At 53.9% G+C, this 15946-nt stretch overlaps 4 protein-coding genes across 4 annotated transcripts; 2 read left to right on the forward strand and 2 right to left on the reverse strand.

The window, feature by feature from the left end:
* Nucleotides 1-3741: 3741 nt before the first annotated feature.
* On the reverse strand, nucleotides 3742-4739 carry VC83_06532 (uncharacterized protein; the record flags this gene model as incomplete). Its single annotated transcript, XM_024470129.1, has 4 exons — nucleotides 3742-3901; nucleotides 4003-4286; nucleotides 4374-4610; nucleotides 4725-4739. 4 exons carry the CDS (start codon nucleotides 4737-4739, stop codon nucleotides 3742-3744), a joined length of 696 nt encoding a protein of 231 aa, XP_024323600.1.
* Nucleotides 4740-4757: 18 nt separating this feature from the next.
* Nucleotides 4758-8157, forward strand: PUT1 (proline dehydrogenase; the record flags this gene model as incomplete). Its single annotated transcript, XM_024470130.1, has 4 exons — nucleotides 4758-5364; nucleotides 5628-5793; nucleotides 6081-6168; nucleotides 6853-8157. 4 exons carry the CDS (start codon nucleotides 4758-4760, stop codon nucleotides 8155-8157), a joined length of 2166 nt encoding a protein of 721 aa, XP_024323599.1.
* On the forward strand, nucleotides 6877-12345 carry VC83_06534 (uncharacterized protein). The gene is made up of 5 exons (XM_024470131.1): nucleotides 6877-9431; nucleotides 9697-9805; nucleotides 9861-10009; nucleotides 10125-10293; nucleotides 10361-12345. The coding sequence occupies exons 1-5, from the start codon at nucleotides 8682-8684 to the stop codon at nucleotides 11509-11511; spliced, it is 2328 nt and encodes a 775-aa protein (XP_024323667.1). The 5' UTR covers nucleotides 6877-8681; the 3' UTR covers nucleotides 11512-12345.
* Nucleotides 12346-12788: 443 nt separating this feature from the next.
* Nucleotides 12789-15812, reverse strand: VC83_06535 (uncharacterized protein; the record flags this gene model as incomplete). The annotated part of the gene is made up of 4 exons (XM_024470132.1): nucleotides 12789-13696; nucleotides 13748-14834; nucleotides 14887-15606; nucleotides 15663-15812. The coding sequence occupies 4 exons, from the start codon at nucleotides 15810-15812 to the stop codon at nucleotides 12789-12791; spliced, it is 2865 nt and encodes a 954-aa protein (XP_024323666.1).
* Nucleotides 15813-15946: the final 134 nt, after the last annotated feature.

Consider the following 15946-nt stretch of genomic DNA (forward strand, 5'->3'; position numbering starts at 1 on the left):
TACACTATACGTCAGTAGAGTTAAGATAATAAATACTCTTGTTTATAAGAAACGTGACTTGCAATGATCCAGTAAACGGTGGTTGTCGAAACTATGTGATTCGGTAGGAGTTTAAAATGAAGGAAACAATATCTGTGGTTGAGGCCATTCCTACAACCAACCTTGTCGACCATCACGTCGCAACCAGAGTCTCACTTCTGGAAAACAAACCACAGGCCCCTAAGCACTTGTACGGGCGAATAGTTTGTGGGGTTCTAAAATGGCTGTTCGCCACCAACGAAGGATACTCCGTGCTACAAGAATAAAGGAAAATCCAATGCTTTTCATCAATTAATAGATTATCTAGGATATGGCTTCGATTACATATTCAAGTACCAAGTGGTGACGGCAGAACAAAAGGGGGGGGTTACATGTTGGGCGGAAACCGAAAATAGGCCATGAGCCGGAAATCACGAACATACAGGCATCAATGGCAGTTATCGTTCGGCCTCCCAAAATATATATACGCCATCAATACATCAAGTCATCTCTAGGATCACAGGCATCATATGGTTCTTTCCACTGATTATGGAGCATCCTCTTCCCCCCATTGTCTTCTAGCGTCGCCGCGTCCCAGAAGACGTACCCCCAGCGACGAATTTCGTCTCGAATATAATACCCGTACAGATTGCTATACTTGTCATACCACATAATTGTCCAGGCAAGCGGTGGCGCGTCTGGTTCGTCGCTTTCTCCGCGAAATGGGAACGCGGCTCGTTCCTCTTGCCAAGCTTTGAGCTGTCACATCATTGCTCAATGGGAAGTCGCTCGAAAAGATGCACAACAAACTTCAGAAATGGAAAAACAGACGGGTTCAGGTCAAATCAGAATATTATCAGAATATCGTGCTAAACATGGCTTAATACCGCTCAACACTGCCTCCAAAATGTGTTTTCCATACTCTTCCATGCTTTCATTCTTTCATAGATGCTGTATGCCTTACTTATCTCGAGCCAAACACAAAATGATGAGCTTATCATTGCTTCCTTGCCCGCCAAGTATGCTAACGGCAGTCCCCAAGATATTTAATCTGCCTGCCCCTCCACACTTCTGTCGTTCCACTTCCCTTTGCCCTTCAGTCATCGCACGAGACGAGAAGCAATGAAATTCTGGCCCTCCATTGTGGCCGTGGCAGCCATTCTTGTCTCACCCGCTCTTGGGCAAGAAGATATTAACTGGAGTTACGATGTCGGCTTGAACCACCGTCCGGCAAACATCACGAGGCTGACCTACTGGATGTATGTCTGGACCGAAACGTGAGTACTTTCCAATTGCGTCTCTCACCCTGTGAGCTTGAAACTTGGATCTCGGTCTCATTGTGATGTTCTTCAGGTATTACAATGGTACCGTATCCATACAGATGACCCTCAGCTACTGGTACAACGAAGACGGCCGCGACGACGGGCCGCATTGAATAAAGTTTGAAGACTGTTGAAGTCTCATACAAAGCCGTTCTTGCTGTGACCGAACCTGACAACACGACCTCTTACGGGGATAAGAACCCAATGATGGTTGTTCTCTGTGCTTGGCCTGATGACTTGGACGTGGCGGCTGGAAATGCCAAAGACATTTATAACTTTGGGGCCTCGGACGAACTCGCTATAAATTTTAACTCGATGGAGTAAGTATAGCGGCTCGATTTGTTGTTTAGTCGAAATGAAGCCTCTCCCTCCATCATAACCCAACAGCCATCCATTTTACTGTGGAATAGGTGGCTGACCATATCTTTAACCTTTTAAAGCCCGCCCTATCACGCTTACCCCATCAGCCAATCGACATAGAAATACTAGAACTTGAACGCTACTCACATTTGCAATACATCATATTCCTTCACCAGCAAGCGCAACAACGCTACACCAGCCATGAGAGCTTCAAGTTCGACTATAAGAGTTGCAGCAATCCCTCGAACTCAACGTACTCGGGCATAGTCCTAGAACCTGGCGATGCGAAGTCCAAATTTTGTAAGATGCCTCAGATTTCCCCGACTATCTCGGGCCGATTTGACAACAAATCCGCCTCATTTGCACTCACAGGACTCTACCAAGCTTCCCTTCCCGATGAACCCAGATGGGCCGGACCTATCTCTATCAGCTTCCTTGATAGCGCTTGCTCTGATGAGCTGTTGTCTGGCAAGCAACCCGGTTGGAATCCGACACTTGGGTTCTCAAAATCGGACAGGGGCGCATCGGGTGACCACGGATCCAATGGAGCATCGCAAGTTGGCACGCACATATACGCTAGCCTTGCAATGGTATGGGGAATATCAATGCTAAGCGTGTATATATAATAGCTTCATGCGTGCTGAACAAACTATCGTTAGGGTTGGGGCTAATGACAGAGTTGGCCCTTGAAAGAAGGGTTTATATCCGCCAGGTAACGGGTGCCTTACTATTAGGGGAACCCACTGGTAACGAGCTTATATGGACGTTGTAAGGTATGTGAAAATGGCAGTTATAAACTCTTTATATAATGATAAGATATAACGTGGTTGTACACCGAGTCGATCACTTTTCCCCACCCCACTACTTCAAAATATAATTAAATAACCAGAATATGTATTAAAGCTAAAGCTACTCAGAATCTGATAAACTAGGTACTTCTACATCCTCCTGACAAGTTCTCGCATTATGACCAGCTTTTCCACAAGTGCCACAGTGCCGACTAGACAATTTCCCCTCCCTCCTACCGCTCCCCTCTACACGCAAGTCATGTCACACCTACTCATCTACGTCCCTCCTTAACAGGCATGAGTCTTTTTAGCCCTCTAGCATTTGCTAAGGGCCTCATTTACTACGTAAAGGGTATAGACCTTAGCTGATAATAAAGTCATCTTATATGCTAAGATCTCTAACCCTTTTGCTAACGTAGTAACAGTAGCAAAAATTAGGGTTAGCAAGCTTCCTTAATGACCTATAATATGACTTTTAACTAGAGTAGTCTACGAGAGAGCATCTGTTAGGTTACAAGGCGTTTAAGAGACCTAAGGGTGGACCCACCTCTCCTGCGTCTCGCCTGTGGAAATGGTATTCTTGCCGCAGCAGACGGCATAGAAGACAAGGAGGGTTCTGTCCCGAACATACCCAATCACGATACCAGTGAATTCATGACAGAGGTTTGGAGCCGTGGGCGGGGTTGCAGGAATTGATTGCAATTGTAAAGGCGTAGGGCCCAGGGTGTCACGGGAGTTCAGGGAACCAGGTCAGGGGGCAGGAAGTAAGGGTTATATTGGTGTGAAGCACAATAGGTCTACGCTGATACAGCGACTATTGACTGGAGGCCTCACTCCGAGCCTCCAGCCCCTTATATACAGGAACCCGTAGGCCCTAATTTACCGAGCCCGCCAGGTCCACTGTAAGAGCGTGGCACCTCACGTGCCCTCACGTGAGGGCCGCCTTACAGCAATCCTGCCATGTTGACATACCTTAATGAGATGTTACGTATAATGATAATCATCGTGGCCAACACCCGCCAAGGCCGCACGCGTATTTCTATTTTTATTTGAAAAAAGGAGTAAATACCATTCTAATGGCTCCTTGCATACCGCTCTTCGAAATCCGTGTGTGAAAGGGTTAAGGATCGATTGACTATAGACAAGCCGGAGAGAGAGAAACCTGCAAATCCTTAAATTCTAAACCCCCATATTTATTCTCCGCGTCGCTGTGTATGGCTGTAAACAAACCCATCTCCCATCCATCATCCCACCTACAACTCCCCCTCCCTCCCCTTCCCCTTCCCCCCAGCCACCACCTCCTCCATCCCCTCCTCCCCCATCCCCATCCCCTCCCCCTCCATCCCCTCCCCCTCCAACTCCTCCTCATCATACCTCGGCCACTCAACCGCCCACCCCTCCTCCCCTTTCACCCTAAACGCCACCACCCCCCCCCGGGCACCCCGCACCCCTTCATCCCCTCCTTCCCCTCCTCAGCCCAATTTATCTTCCTCCACCCCGCTGCAGGGTCATACGGGTCATTCGGTACCGCTAACTCTATCTCCTTCGCGGATTCGGGGAGTGGGGTGAGGGTTTCTTCTACCACTACTTCCATGTCGCCATTGTCGGAGGAAGAGGAACCGGGCGAGGTCGACAGCGAGAGGAGGCCATCGGGATAACGTTCTTGTAACGCGGAGAGGAGTTCGGAGACGAGGGCGGAGAGGGGGCGGAGGGGGGTGGTGAGGAGGAGAATGGTGGTGCGGGCGTGTTTGAGGCGGAGGTAGGTTGATGCGGGGTCGGTTGTGATTTTGCGGGGAGGCTGTTGTGGGAGGTGTTAGCTGGATTGGTTTGGTTGGCTGCGGGGTGGGTGAGAAGGGGAGGGGAGAAGTTGGGGGAGGGGAGGTACCATTTTGTTTGGCTGTGGGTGGTTGGATAGGGTGTGTGTGGTTTTGGTTGGGTGTAAGAAGAAGACGAAGAAGACGAGGAAGAAGAAGACGAAGAAGACGAAGAAGAAGAAGACGAAGAAGAAGAAGACGAAGAAGAAGAAGAAGAAGAAGAAGAAGAAGAAGAAGAAGAAGAAGAAGAAGAAGAAGAAGAAGAAGAAGAAGAAGTAGAAGAAGAAGAAGTTGTTCTTGGAGGAGCTCTATCGTACACCGCTTCCCGTATCAAACCTCACCCAACCGCCAAGCCCTCCACCACCAAAAATACCCTCCCCGCGCCGACCCGTGCGCCAAAAAACGCGTCATCACGTGCTCACCTGCCCCAAAGACATGGCTGAACCGAGCGACCAATGGATATATATGGCCCAAAATCCCATCCGCCATCCCTGTCACTATCGAAGCTCCAAAGCTTCACGACCCAAATGGCGTCAAGTCCGCCAAATTCGCCAAATCCGCCGGCAAACTCACCCACAGCCATGGCTCCCCCCGACCCCAAGCCCGACGCTCAATCGGGCACCGACGCCGAGGACTGGACGGCCGCCCAAAAAGAAGCCCTTCAAGCCCACCTCTCCGCCCGCCGCACTGCTCGCACCACAGACGCCCGGCTCTCCCTCCCCACCCCCCAGCGCCTCCTCGTCGGCACCAGCACGGCCTTCCTCGTCGGCCTCACCCTCGGCGGCTCCCACGGCTTCAGCCTCGCCGGCTTGCGTTTCCGCGCCGAGAACGCGCATCGCCTCCCCAAAGAGCCGACGGGCTGGTATCTATATCATAAGAGCAAGAATTACCGGATGATGCTTGAGGGGGTGAGGGAGGGGGTCAGGATGGGGGGGAGGGTGGCGGTGTGGACGGTGTTGTTTTTGGGGACGGAGGAGGTGTGGGATGTGGTGAGGGGGAGGAGGGATGTGGGGAGTACGGTTATTGCGAGTGCGACTGTGGCGGGGGGGTTTAGTTTGTGGAGTAAGTTTTTGACCTTTTTTCTACTTCTTCTTCTGTTGCTTCTTCTTTTGCTTCTTCTTTTGCTTCTTCTTTTGCTTCTTCTTTTGCTTCTTCTTTTTCTTTGCCATTGCGAGAGTTCTCACATTCGGGGAGGAAGGAGCGATGCGCGAGTCGTCCCGTCTGTCTGGACTGTCTGAGAAGGAAGGAGCGTTGTTGGTGTGGAATGTATTTCTTGATGATGGGACCGACCTGTAGAAGAGGCTTTGCTGACTTAGTACACACAGACCGCTTTCCGATGGCTACGGCGGCGCGGACGGCGAAGACGGGTCTTGCGATCGGGCTGGCGTATGGGTTGGCGCAGGATGCGGTTGGGGCGATGAGGGGGAGAAGGCCGGGATATGTGGATTTTATTCTGGGGGGGGAGAGGGAGGGGGGGAGGGAGGGGGGGAGGTAGGGGGGATAGAAGGGATAGAAGGGATAGAAGGGATAGAAGGGATAGAAGGGATAGAAGGGATAGAAGGGATAGAAGGGATAGAAGGGATAGAAGGGATAGAAGGGATAGAAGGGATAGAAGGGATAGAAGGGATAGAAGGGATAGAAGGGACAGAAGGGACAGAAGGGATAGAAGGGACAGGGACAAAAGGGACAAGGGACGAGGGACGAGGGACGAGGGACAAGGACATAAAGGGGATAATAGGTAGAAAGGGGATAATGGGATAATGGGATAATGGGGATAGTGGGGATATTGGGGATAATGGGGATAATGGCGATAATGGCGATAATGGCGATAATGGCGATAATGGCGATAATGGCGATAATGGTCAGGTGATAGCGGCTAGAATCGGATGGATCATGATGGGTCAAGGATCAATAGACTTTACAATGAATTACTCACTCCCGCAGTGGCGTAACTGTCTTGGGGATAGCGAGGTGGGGCAATAGTGGGGTAATAATGGGGATTGTATCCCCCGCCCAATGGCACACGCTGCTCCTTCCAGTAGACCTCGTGCGACCGGACCTTCCCTCCTTCCTCCTTCCCTCTTCAATCTCGGCTTTCGTCGGGGTGCCGTCCTTTATTCTTCATCTTATCTAAACACAAGTGCCCTGCTAGTAATGCTATATATCCTCGTCTCGCCTCGCTTCATTGTCCATCCCAGTCGCCTCTCACCTCACCTCACCTCACCTCACCTCACCTCACCTCACCTCACCTCACCTCACCTCACCTCACCTCACCTCATCTCACCTCATCTCACCTCACTTCACTTCATTGATGAAGATGAAGATGAAGATGAAGATGAAGATGAAGCTGAAGCTCCCAACATCCAGCGCGAAGATCAGCCAGAACACACCATACCCCCGCCCCCTCTTCTCTCGCACCCTCCAACGACAAGCCCCAGCATCCACATCCTTCCCTCATGACTCCCTCCCCCACTCCCTCTCCCTCTCCCACTCCCACTCCCCCCTCGCCTCCACCCTCGCCTCCACCACAGCCACAACCCCCCAGCCCAGCCTGACCCGCCCCAAACCCCCCCCCTCTCCATCCTCCCCCTCCCCCTCCTCCTCCGCAACATCCTCATCTCCTCCATCTCCTCCTCGCGCCTCCTGCTCCCCCCCTCCCTCGCCGCCCTCTCCTTCCTCGCCTCCTCCCCATCCCCCCTCCTAAACCCCGACCGCAACCCCCTCCTCCGCGCCCTCCTCAGGCGCACCTTCTACGCCCACTTCTGCGCCGGCGAAACACCCACGGAGGTCTCCCGCACTATCGAATCACTTAGATCAATGGGCTACAAGGGCGTCATGCTCTGCTACGCACGCGAAGTCGTCCTCGATGCCCACGCCGCCGCCGCCCTCGAAGCATCAGGCGGCAAAGCCTCACGAGCAACCCTGACAAACGAGATCCCCCTCTGGGCGCAGGGGACCCTCAAGACCGTATCCCTCGTGGCCCCCGGCGGATTCGTGGCCGTCAAGCTCACCGGCGCGGGAAGCCAAGCCCTCTACAACCTCTCGCACAACCTCCCACCCAGCCCCGCCCTCGAAGACGCAATCGCATCCGTCTGCGACCTCGCCGCGACCCGCGGCGTCCGCCTCGTCTTCGACGCCGAGCAGGCTGCTCTCCAGACTGGCATCGACGCCTGGGTCCTCGACCTCATGCGTCGCTACAACAAGAAATCCGCCGTCGTCTACTCAACATACCAAGCGTACCTCAAAGCCTGCCCTGAAGTCCTCGCGCGCCACCTCGCCGTCGCGAGGAAGGAGGGGTTCGTCGCCGGCGTGAAACTAGTGAGGGGGGCCTACATCAACTCCGATCCGCGATACCTCATCAATGACACAAAGGAGGACACGGATACCATGTACGACGCCCTCGCCGAGTCCGTCCTCCGCCGCACCTACAACGCCGTCCTGCGCCCCGCCACTAGCGAAGAGTCGGACACCTTCCCAGAAGTCAGCCTCGCCCTCGCATCCCACAACCCCTCCTCCGTCCGCCTCGCCATGGCCATCCAAGAATCCCAAGCCGCAGCCGGCGAAGCGCGCATCGAGCTCGTTTACGGCCAGCTCCAGGGCATGGCGGACGAAGTGAGCTGCGAGCTTGTCCAGCGCGCCGTTGAGGTGGAAGGGCAGGTTGTGGTGGGGGGGGAGGCGAGGATGGTGGTGCCGCAGGCGTATAAGTATCTTGTGTGGGGGACGACGGGGGAGTGTATGAGGTACCTTGCGAGGAGGGCGCAGGAGAACAAGGATGCGGTTGAGCGGACGAGGGAGGGGAGGGACCTGATGGCCAGGGAGGCGGTGAGGAGGGCTAGGGGGTTTTTTGGGTGGTAGATGAGTGGGATTGGGGGTGTGGAGGGGAGATGTTTTTGAAAAATGCGAGGCTTGGCGGATTTGGCAAATGGGAAGGGGGGGATGAAGTAGGTGGTGTTCAAGATTCGTTTTTTTTTCTCGCACTACAAGCGCTAGATGGAGCGTCGGGGAGTTTGGGAGATTATCATCTGCTCTTTTTGGTTTTGGAGCCTGAGCTGGAGTTTTTGGAAGTTCAGCGTCCCTTTCATGTGGCGGGCGAGGGAGTTCTCTTGTTCGTTTCTTCCTGGTTGGGAGATGACGGTAGATAGAGAAGCAAAGATGAGAAGTTCAAGATATAATTCATGACTGCTGTCTTTGGTGTTGGGTGAGGTGTTTTGGGTTTCTATCGTGAGTTGGGACACTTTGGGGGTCTGGACTTTTCGGTACTGAGGAGGCTACGAAGCTTGGGAGTCCAATTCTTAAACTGCAGTGTCCGTGGTATTGCCTGGATTGTTTTCGTTTCTATCGTGAGCCGGGATACCGTGGGGGTTCTGGCCTTTCCGGTGATGAGGAGGGTAGTCGTCCTCGCTCAATTTTCCTTTCGGAGCTCAAGTCTTTCTTTGAACATATATATCTACTGTCTAATCCAAGGCCCGACCCGCCTTGGCAAAGAATCCCAATACCTAAATCCCTTCCATCCTTTGTCTCCACCTCCCGCCCCATTTCCAGCACTCCCAGCACCCCCAGTCCTTCCTCCTCCCCCATCCCGATTAGGAAATAATAATTTAGATAGCCTGGAGGTCGGTTCTGTAATTATTGTTCAGCCCCACTCTATCGAGATTAGCAGAGAGCGAATTCCTTTGTTCTGCGCGGCGTGGTGTGGGGCGGCAAGGGCGGCTAGTAATAGGAGGGCCGCCTGGTTCGGTGTGAACTCCTCCTTCTTCTTTTCTGCAACAACACCAAGGATCCAACATCACAGTATATCTGTGATTACTTACTCTTTCTTCGGATTCTTCGTGTGGTTATTACTTCTTGGCTTCGGCCTTGCAACGCCTACCTTTTTCTACTCCGTACTTCCTCCTCAACAACACATTCTACCCTCTTCAGCAAAACAACCACGCTCTCACCCTCCCCGCTTACCTTTCCCCCTCCGGCTTCACGGCCCTGCCCTGTCCTCGGCTTCCTTCCTGTACCTGCGAATTGATTTTGCGACTCTCCGTCGCCTCTCCTTCTCTTACCCTCAGCTCATCCTTCCTCCCCTTTATCTTGCGCATCTCAAGATGTCTAGAAACCAATCCTCCCAATCAAGGCACGGAGTAAGTCCCACCCCCTCTCGTCGCTTTTCATCGCACACATTCCTGGCCCTGTGAAAGCCTCTGTTGAGAACCGATATCTTGACCCCTTTCATCGGCTACTATCGCTCCTTTTCTCTTGCGTCGTCCCTTTGTCCTGACTTCCTATCATGGCTGTGTTATCCGCTCACACTCCTTTGTTCGGGGCTTGGGCTGGGGCTCCGTTCTCATTTCTCACCTTGGGATCAACTATAAATTCCCTCCAACATTTGCTAACTCACCACCACAGATTGGCAACACGGAGCTCCGGCTGAACTCACTCGGCATAGCGACGAACTCGGCCGGGGATCTCGTCTATCTCGCAGATAGAGAGATCCCCCTTCCCTTAGACGAACTCGGTGAGGCCCTCCCCCGCTCCTTTCCGCAATCGGCTTCTCTAACTCGGCAATTCAGCTGAAGCAATGATGGCCGTCCATTACCCCGGCTGTATGCCGCTTTATACAGGGCATGCTCGGGATCACCAGGCCACCCCAACCCGTCCGCCAGGACTACCCAGCCCGAGACGTCGAAACTCGCAGTTGTTGTTAAGTATCCCGCAGGGTGTAAGCCGTCCCTTCCCGTTCTTTCCCTTCCCATCCATTTCCTTCTCTTCTTTCATCGACCTATATATTACCTTCACCTCTTGATCTGGACTGACTTTCTCTCTTCTTCAAACAGCTCGGAGATAACCACCAGCAGCATACAGCTGCTCAGGAGGCCGCACCAACGGTCTCCGTGACCAGTCCAGCTCCGACCTCAACTCCAGTCGCGGCTCTAGCCGCAGACGCAGCTGTCTCCGAGGCAAAAGGCCGGACCAGCCGAGGTGTTTTTGTCCGTCTCGGTGGCTGTAAGTTTTCCTTTGAAAAAGGCCGTGTTGGTGTGAAGTTGTTCTGCCTGATACTGACTTTGAACAGACTTCACCACTGACCAGCTTCGAGACTCGGAGCTCATTTTCCCGCCTCAAACGATGCAGGGCAAGCCCATGGTTGCGCAAGGACCGTCTTCGGCAGGTGCTGCGAACACCCTCCCTTCTGCCACGCTTCCTTCTGCCGCGCCCCAAGGCAGCGTTTTCTACATACCGCAGGCACCAGCAGCTACCGCTGCCGCTTTTGTTCCGCGAGCCACTGCGGCTCCCTTCGTTCCTGCATTCTCGGCGGCTTCAAGAAGCCTTACGTCAACTGCTCCAGCGGCCGCTGCGATGAGCAGCTCCCTGGCTGTCGTCCGCCCATCGACTCCCCAAACGGCAGTTCCGATGCCAGCATCCTCAGGAGCACCAGATACCGGCAAGCTTCGAATTACAGTCAAGCTGCCACAGGCCTCTTCCGGAGCTGCACCGCAGCCAGTGCCCGGCACTCTCGTCGTGGCATCGGACCTCAGGGTCGTCATACTCATGGGGGTACCCCCATTAACTTCCCTGAAGCAAGTGTCGGACTCTATTTCCTCGGGTCTGTTTGGGGCGGTTTTCGCCATTACGTTCGGGAACCAGGATGGTAAACGTCTGGCAAGCATCGTCTTTCGGGATGCGGTGGCGGTGGATACACATCCAGGCGCAACTCCAGGTGCCGCTGGATACCTCCGGGCAATGAGGGCCGCGATCTTGCAGCCGTGGGCGGATAGAGATCGGATTTTGTGGCCGTTCCCGGACGGATGGTCGATCGATATTCAAGTGCATCCACGGGAGGCTTGCGACCTTATCCGAGCCATGCGGCCGGACCGCGAAAGAGGAACGCCAGCGATTTCGCGCCGGCTCTCCATGGTTGGTCCGAGTGGCCTATTCAATGAGTTTAGGTATCACGACATTCTGCGTGTTGTCCAGGCGCGGGGCAAAATCCTAGGAGCCAGAGTTCAGCACCTGTTTATTTACAACGGGGGCAATGCGACGATGATTTTCGCCGATGTAGAATCTGCGCAGAAGGCGTTGTGCCACTTGGAGGAACACAACAGCCAATATCCGAAGGAAAAGAGGGTCACCGTAACGCACTCCAAGTGCCCCGGTGAAGTCCTGGTCCAGTTCGAAAAGGACCGGGCTTATATTACCCACTTGAAGAACAATCCTCGGAAGTGAACAGATCGTTTATTGGGATTCCAACGGATGGAGAGAGAGCCGCCTTTGTTTTTCCAGCGGTAGCATTCGTGTTTTCCGTACGTGGGCGGTCTCTCTCCTCCGTCCCCTTTTGGCCGGTCGTCGTCTTGCTGCTCTTATCCGCGGTTGGTCTGGCATTGCGATCTTTGTCTTGCCGCAGCGGTTTCCTTTTTTTCTTTACGAGCTGCTGTACGTGGATAGCAATGCCAGGCCTTCCCGCCATCCAACATAGTTGTGCTGCTCTGCGCGTTGTCATCTTCTGGATTCCCCGTTCACCTCTCCTGGTATGTAGCGGGGGTTGCTGCCTTTGTTGTTCCACAGCAGCTCCGGGCTGCTGTACGTGGGCAGCAACTCCTGGCCTCTTCCTCCGAAGTGCTTCAGTGCTTGAACCAAGGTCCCATGGGACCTGGTCCGGTTGGCGTGCTTTCCGAATCGACTTTTGTTGAGGATTTTCATGAACCTAAGAGTTCTCCATCTTCAGTTGGGTGGTGATATTTCTCCTCGCCATCGACCAGCCCACCCAAGATCTTTACAAATCAGTATCGGACACCGTATTATCACCGAAGTTGGTACCGGAACTATTCGGCAGTTTCACAACTCGACTTGTCTTGGTGGCTTTTGGCTCCCTCATCTGGTTTTACTTCTTCGCCGGCCTTGACTTCTTTTTCGACAATGGTTCCTTTCTCGTCATTGGCTCATCTTCAACATTAGTTATCTTCGATATTGGCTTTGCTTTCGACATTGGTTCATCTCTAGCATTGGCTTTTCTTTGGGCATCGACTACTCTATCGACTTTTGCGCGCACGTTCGTCAACTTCTTCGGCTTTTCTTTTCGGTGTGTGTACACAGAGAGGTCAATAAATCGTGCTTTGAAATTAAGATCCTTATGAATGTGACTGTAAGCCTGAATGTGATATAAATGCGGCGATAAAATGAGTGATGGTGTGAGGAATTGTGAATGGGCGAAGGTTCCGTGATTGTGAATCACGCCATCAAACTTCTTTTCAGCATCACTCACTTATCAATAACCTCACAGGATTCAAACAACAAAAATACGACACTGTACAGAAAAGCGTATTCTTCAAGCTAATTCACGGCTTAGCTAAGAACACAATATAATACGTTATGGCATGGTATGGTATACACACCGACCCTCCCAACCCAGCCCACCTTCCCAAACGCCATCCTCACCCAAAATCACCGCACCATCATAGCAAACCCATCCACAAACGCCAACCCTCAATCATGCATCTTACAAGTCACCCCTCATCTCCATCCCCCCTCACGCACCTCACACCTCCACTCCCAATATCAAAAATATTCAACGGCCATGCACCCCCCGTCGTGGGTCCCCCACCATCCCCCATCATCCCCACCTGCTGCTGCTGCTGAGCACCCCCCATAACAACACCCCCACCCATCTGCGCCATCTCCGTCCCTTCCCCTGCTCCCCCTCCATCCCCAGACCCCCCACCCATATCCCGCCCACCAAGCTGCATCAGCGCACTCGCGCTATAACAATCCTGCGGCTCTAAATTCCCCGCCATAGTCGACGTCCACAGGTGCCACGACTGCGACCCAGAGTGTGGATTCCCGTTCGCCCCGGTAGCGTTTCCATTAACACCCATCCCGCCAACGCCGTTCCCCGTCGCGGTGTTGGGTTGGGCGTTCGAGCGTACTGGCCATGCGGCTGGCACCTCTGATGCCTGTGCTGCGAAGGCGGCGAGAAGGGGCGCCTCGACGCTGTCGCTCATGCCGGGTGTGTAGGCGTATCCGTGCTCCTGTGGCGGGTACGGCACCCCTGACGATGCGGGCGGGTCGGGGTAGTACTGTGTTGCGGCTGGGTAGGGTGTGGATTGGTGGGCAAGCCCTTGTTGGTCGGGTGTGAGGTAGGCATTTGTGGTTGTTGCGGAGCCATGTGAGTTGTCGGGGAATTGGGTGGGGAAAGTAGAGGAAGAGGGCTGAGGATAGGTGCTGGGATTGGTATGGGTGGGTGTTGTGGTGGTGCCGGTGGTGGAGGGAGCGGCGTTGGTGTTTTGGGATTGTGGAGGGCGGGAGGGGGATTTGAAGTGCTCGGCTGCCGCTTTGCTTTGCAAGTTGCGGCTCAAAAGCCCGATTGTGCCGTCGGTGACAACGCGGACTGCTTCGCGCAGACGGGTTCCAGAACCTAATGATGTTAGTTTTGTTGGGATGGATATCAGAAAGGAAGGATACATACCTAGTAATGCGCCAATATCGCCCATTATATTCAGCCACTCATCCATCGCGACTCTCAGTGCTGCCAGGTCCGACGCAGTCGTTTCATTGCGCTTCTCCCACTGCGCGAACAATGTCGTAGTAATCGCCATCACAAACACAGCGCTGTTATACCACGTCGTATCCAAACTCTTGAAAGTCTGGAGTTGCTTCGCTGCCACAAGCATCTGCCCTGCGCACTCGACACATATCCGCATGCTCTCCGTATTGAACGCCACATCTTGCGTCATGGACACAGCCGGGTGTCGTAGCAACATGCGGAATTCGAGACCCCATAGCTCGGCGTACAGAGCAAAAACGCGGGCCTCCTGTCCGTTCGATGCTGAGGAGGTAACGAGCTCGCTTGGCAAGCCATCGCGCCACTCCTTGATCTTGGCCTCGAGTGTGTGCATGGCCTCCATGTATGTGTCTGGCGACCGTTTCACGGTGTATACCGTGCTGAACATTCCCAGGAATAGGGCGTGGACTTTGAAGGCCTGGAGGCCGATGCTATGGAGGCACTTCCCGCTTCTCTGCGCCAGGGGCAAGTCGAGCTCGGCAAATACTTCATCGTCCATTGGCTCTGGAATTTCGACGTCGAAGTCCTCGAGGCGGAAGGGCATGGGACGCCCGAGTTTGCCACTCAGTGTAATACTGATGACGAGGATTGACCAGAAGATTCGCTTGCGGATCTCCTGGTCGTAGGCGCTCACGTCACTGTCAGGTCCCCACCGCTTGACTGAGTGGTGCAGGCCAAGCTCCATGGCAAATATCACCGTTACCCGTGAGAGGATCCAGCTGGCGCCTGGTTTGGGGAAATTGCGAAGGTGCGAGCAGACCAATGCCATGGCCTGTGCGTCTTCGAGCGTGTGGCTGCATGACAAGTCGTAGAACATGCCGAGCGCGTAGTGGTAGTGAAGGTTGGACTGGGCGTTAAGATAGGCTTGCTGCGATGAATCTTCCAGATTCCGGACAGAGTATTGGAAGAACATGATGGCGAAGACCATGTGGATCATCACGGTTTGAGCGACGGTCGGACGGAAAGTTGGGTCATCGTAAACGCGAGTCAACTATCGTACATTAGAATCCTAGAGGCAATTTGAGCAAGTGGGCAATAGATACCAAAGCCATGAAGGTTCCCTTGTGAAGAATCGGCATAAATGAATTGACAACGCGGAAGAACCATTGTGCATATGTGATCCCCTCCTCTCGATCTGGCAGCTTGACCTTATCAAGCTTCGGGTTGATATTGAGGGCACTCTGCAGGAATGCCTGGTACGACTTATTATATAAATTCGGGTGTAGCGTATTCTGCTCCGGCTCATCGAGGTCCTGCGACGGGAAATCGGTTATGTCAATCTCCATCCCCAGAATCGACAGCGCCGTGCCCTTGATCGAGCTCAACACCGACGTCGGCGCTAGCACGCCCAGGTAGTTATCCCCAGGGCATCCCGCCCTGAACGCCGGCAGCACGCGGAACACATTCGTCTCCTGCGGGTTCGGGGGAGCGTTGTGGCTCGGCGTCGGAGTCGCGTACACGCTTGGGTTCGGGCCCGCAGTCCACATCGACGGGAGGCCATTATGGGAGACGTTGTTGTAGTACTGTGCAGCTGCTAGCTCTGGGAAGGTATTTGACGGCTTAACTTCAATGCCATTCTGCATCAGCAGGCCCTCGAGCTCGCGAATTCGCGACGATTGGTCGCGGTTCTGCTGCTCGATTGACTCCACGTAGCCTCGTGGGGCAGCGCGGCCGGTGATGCGGTCCGTGGTTCGACATTCCGTGTTATTTTGTAGGCAAGGTGAGCATCCATTTGTCAGGCCATCGCAGCGGATTTTCCGGACCTGTGAGAATCAATCAGCGCCTGTATAGCTAGCTATAGGGGATGTATGCGTCGTACCTTGCATCGGTCGCAGGCCTGGCCCGTCCTCGTCGATGACTGTAGACGCTTCTTGACGGAGTTGGAGAAAGTCTCTGGCTTCGTTTCTGGCTTTGGAAGCTTCGCTGGCGTGCCCGTGGGCGACCCTGAGGCCGTTCGCTTTGGAGGCATTGGGTGAGCTCGAGGCGACGCGGAGGATGCCGTGCTTAGGATGCGTATGGAAGTAGCCGAAGGTGACGGAGACAGGGACGGCGACAGTGAATGATGACCGAGATGGTCTCGATGAGTTTGTCGCAACGCGCCCA

This window comes from Pseudogymnoascus destructans (assembly GCF_001641265.1).
Source record: "Pseudogymnoascus destructans isolate 20631-21 unplaced genomic scaffold scaffold_12, whole genome shotgun sequence".
Taxonomy (NCBI): domain Eukaryota; kingdom Fungi; phylum Ascomycota; class Leotiomycetes; order Thelebolales; family Thelebolaceae; genus Pseudogymnoascus; species Pseudogymnoascus destructans.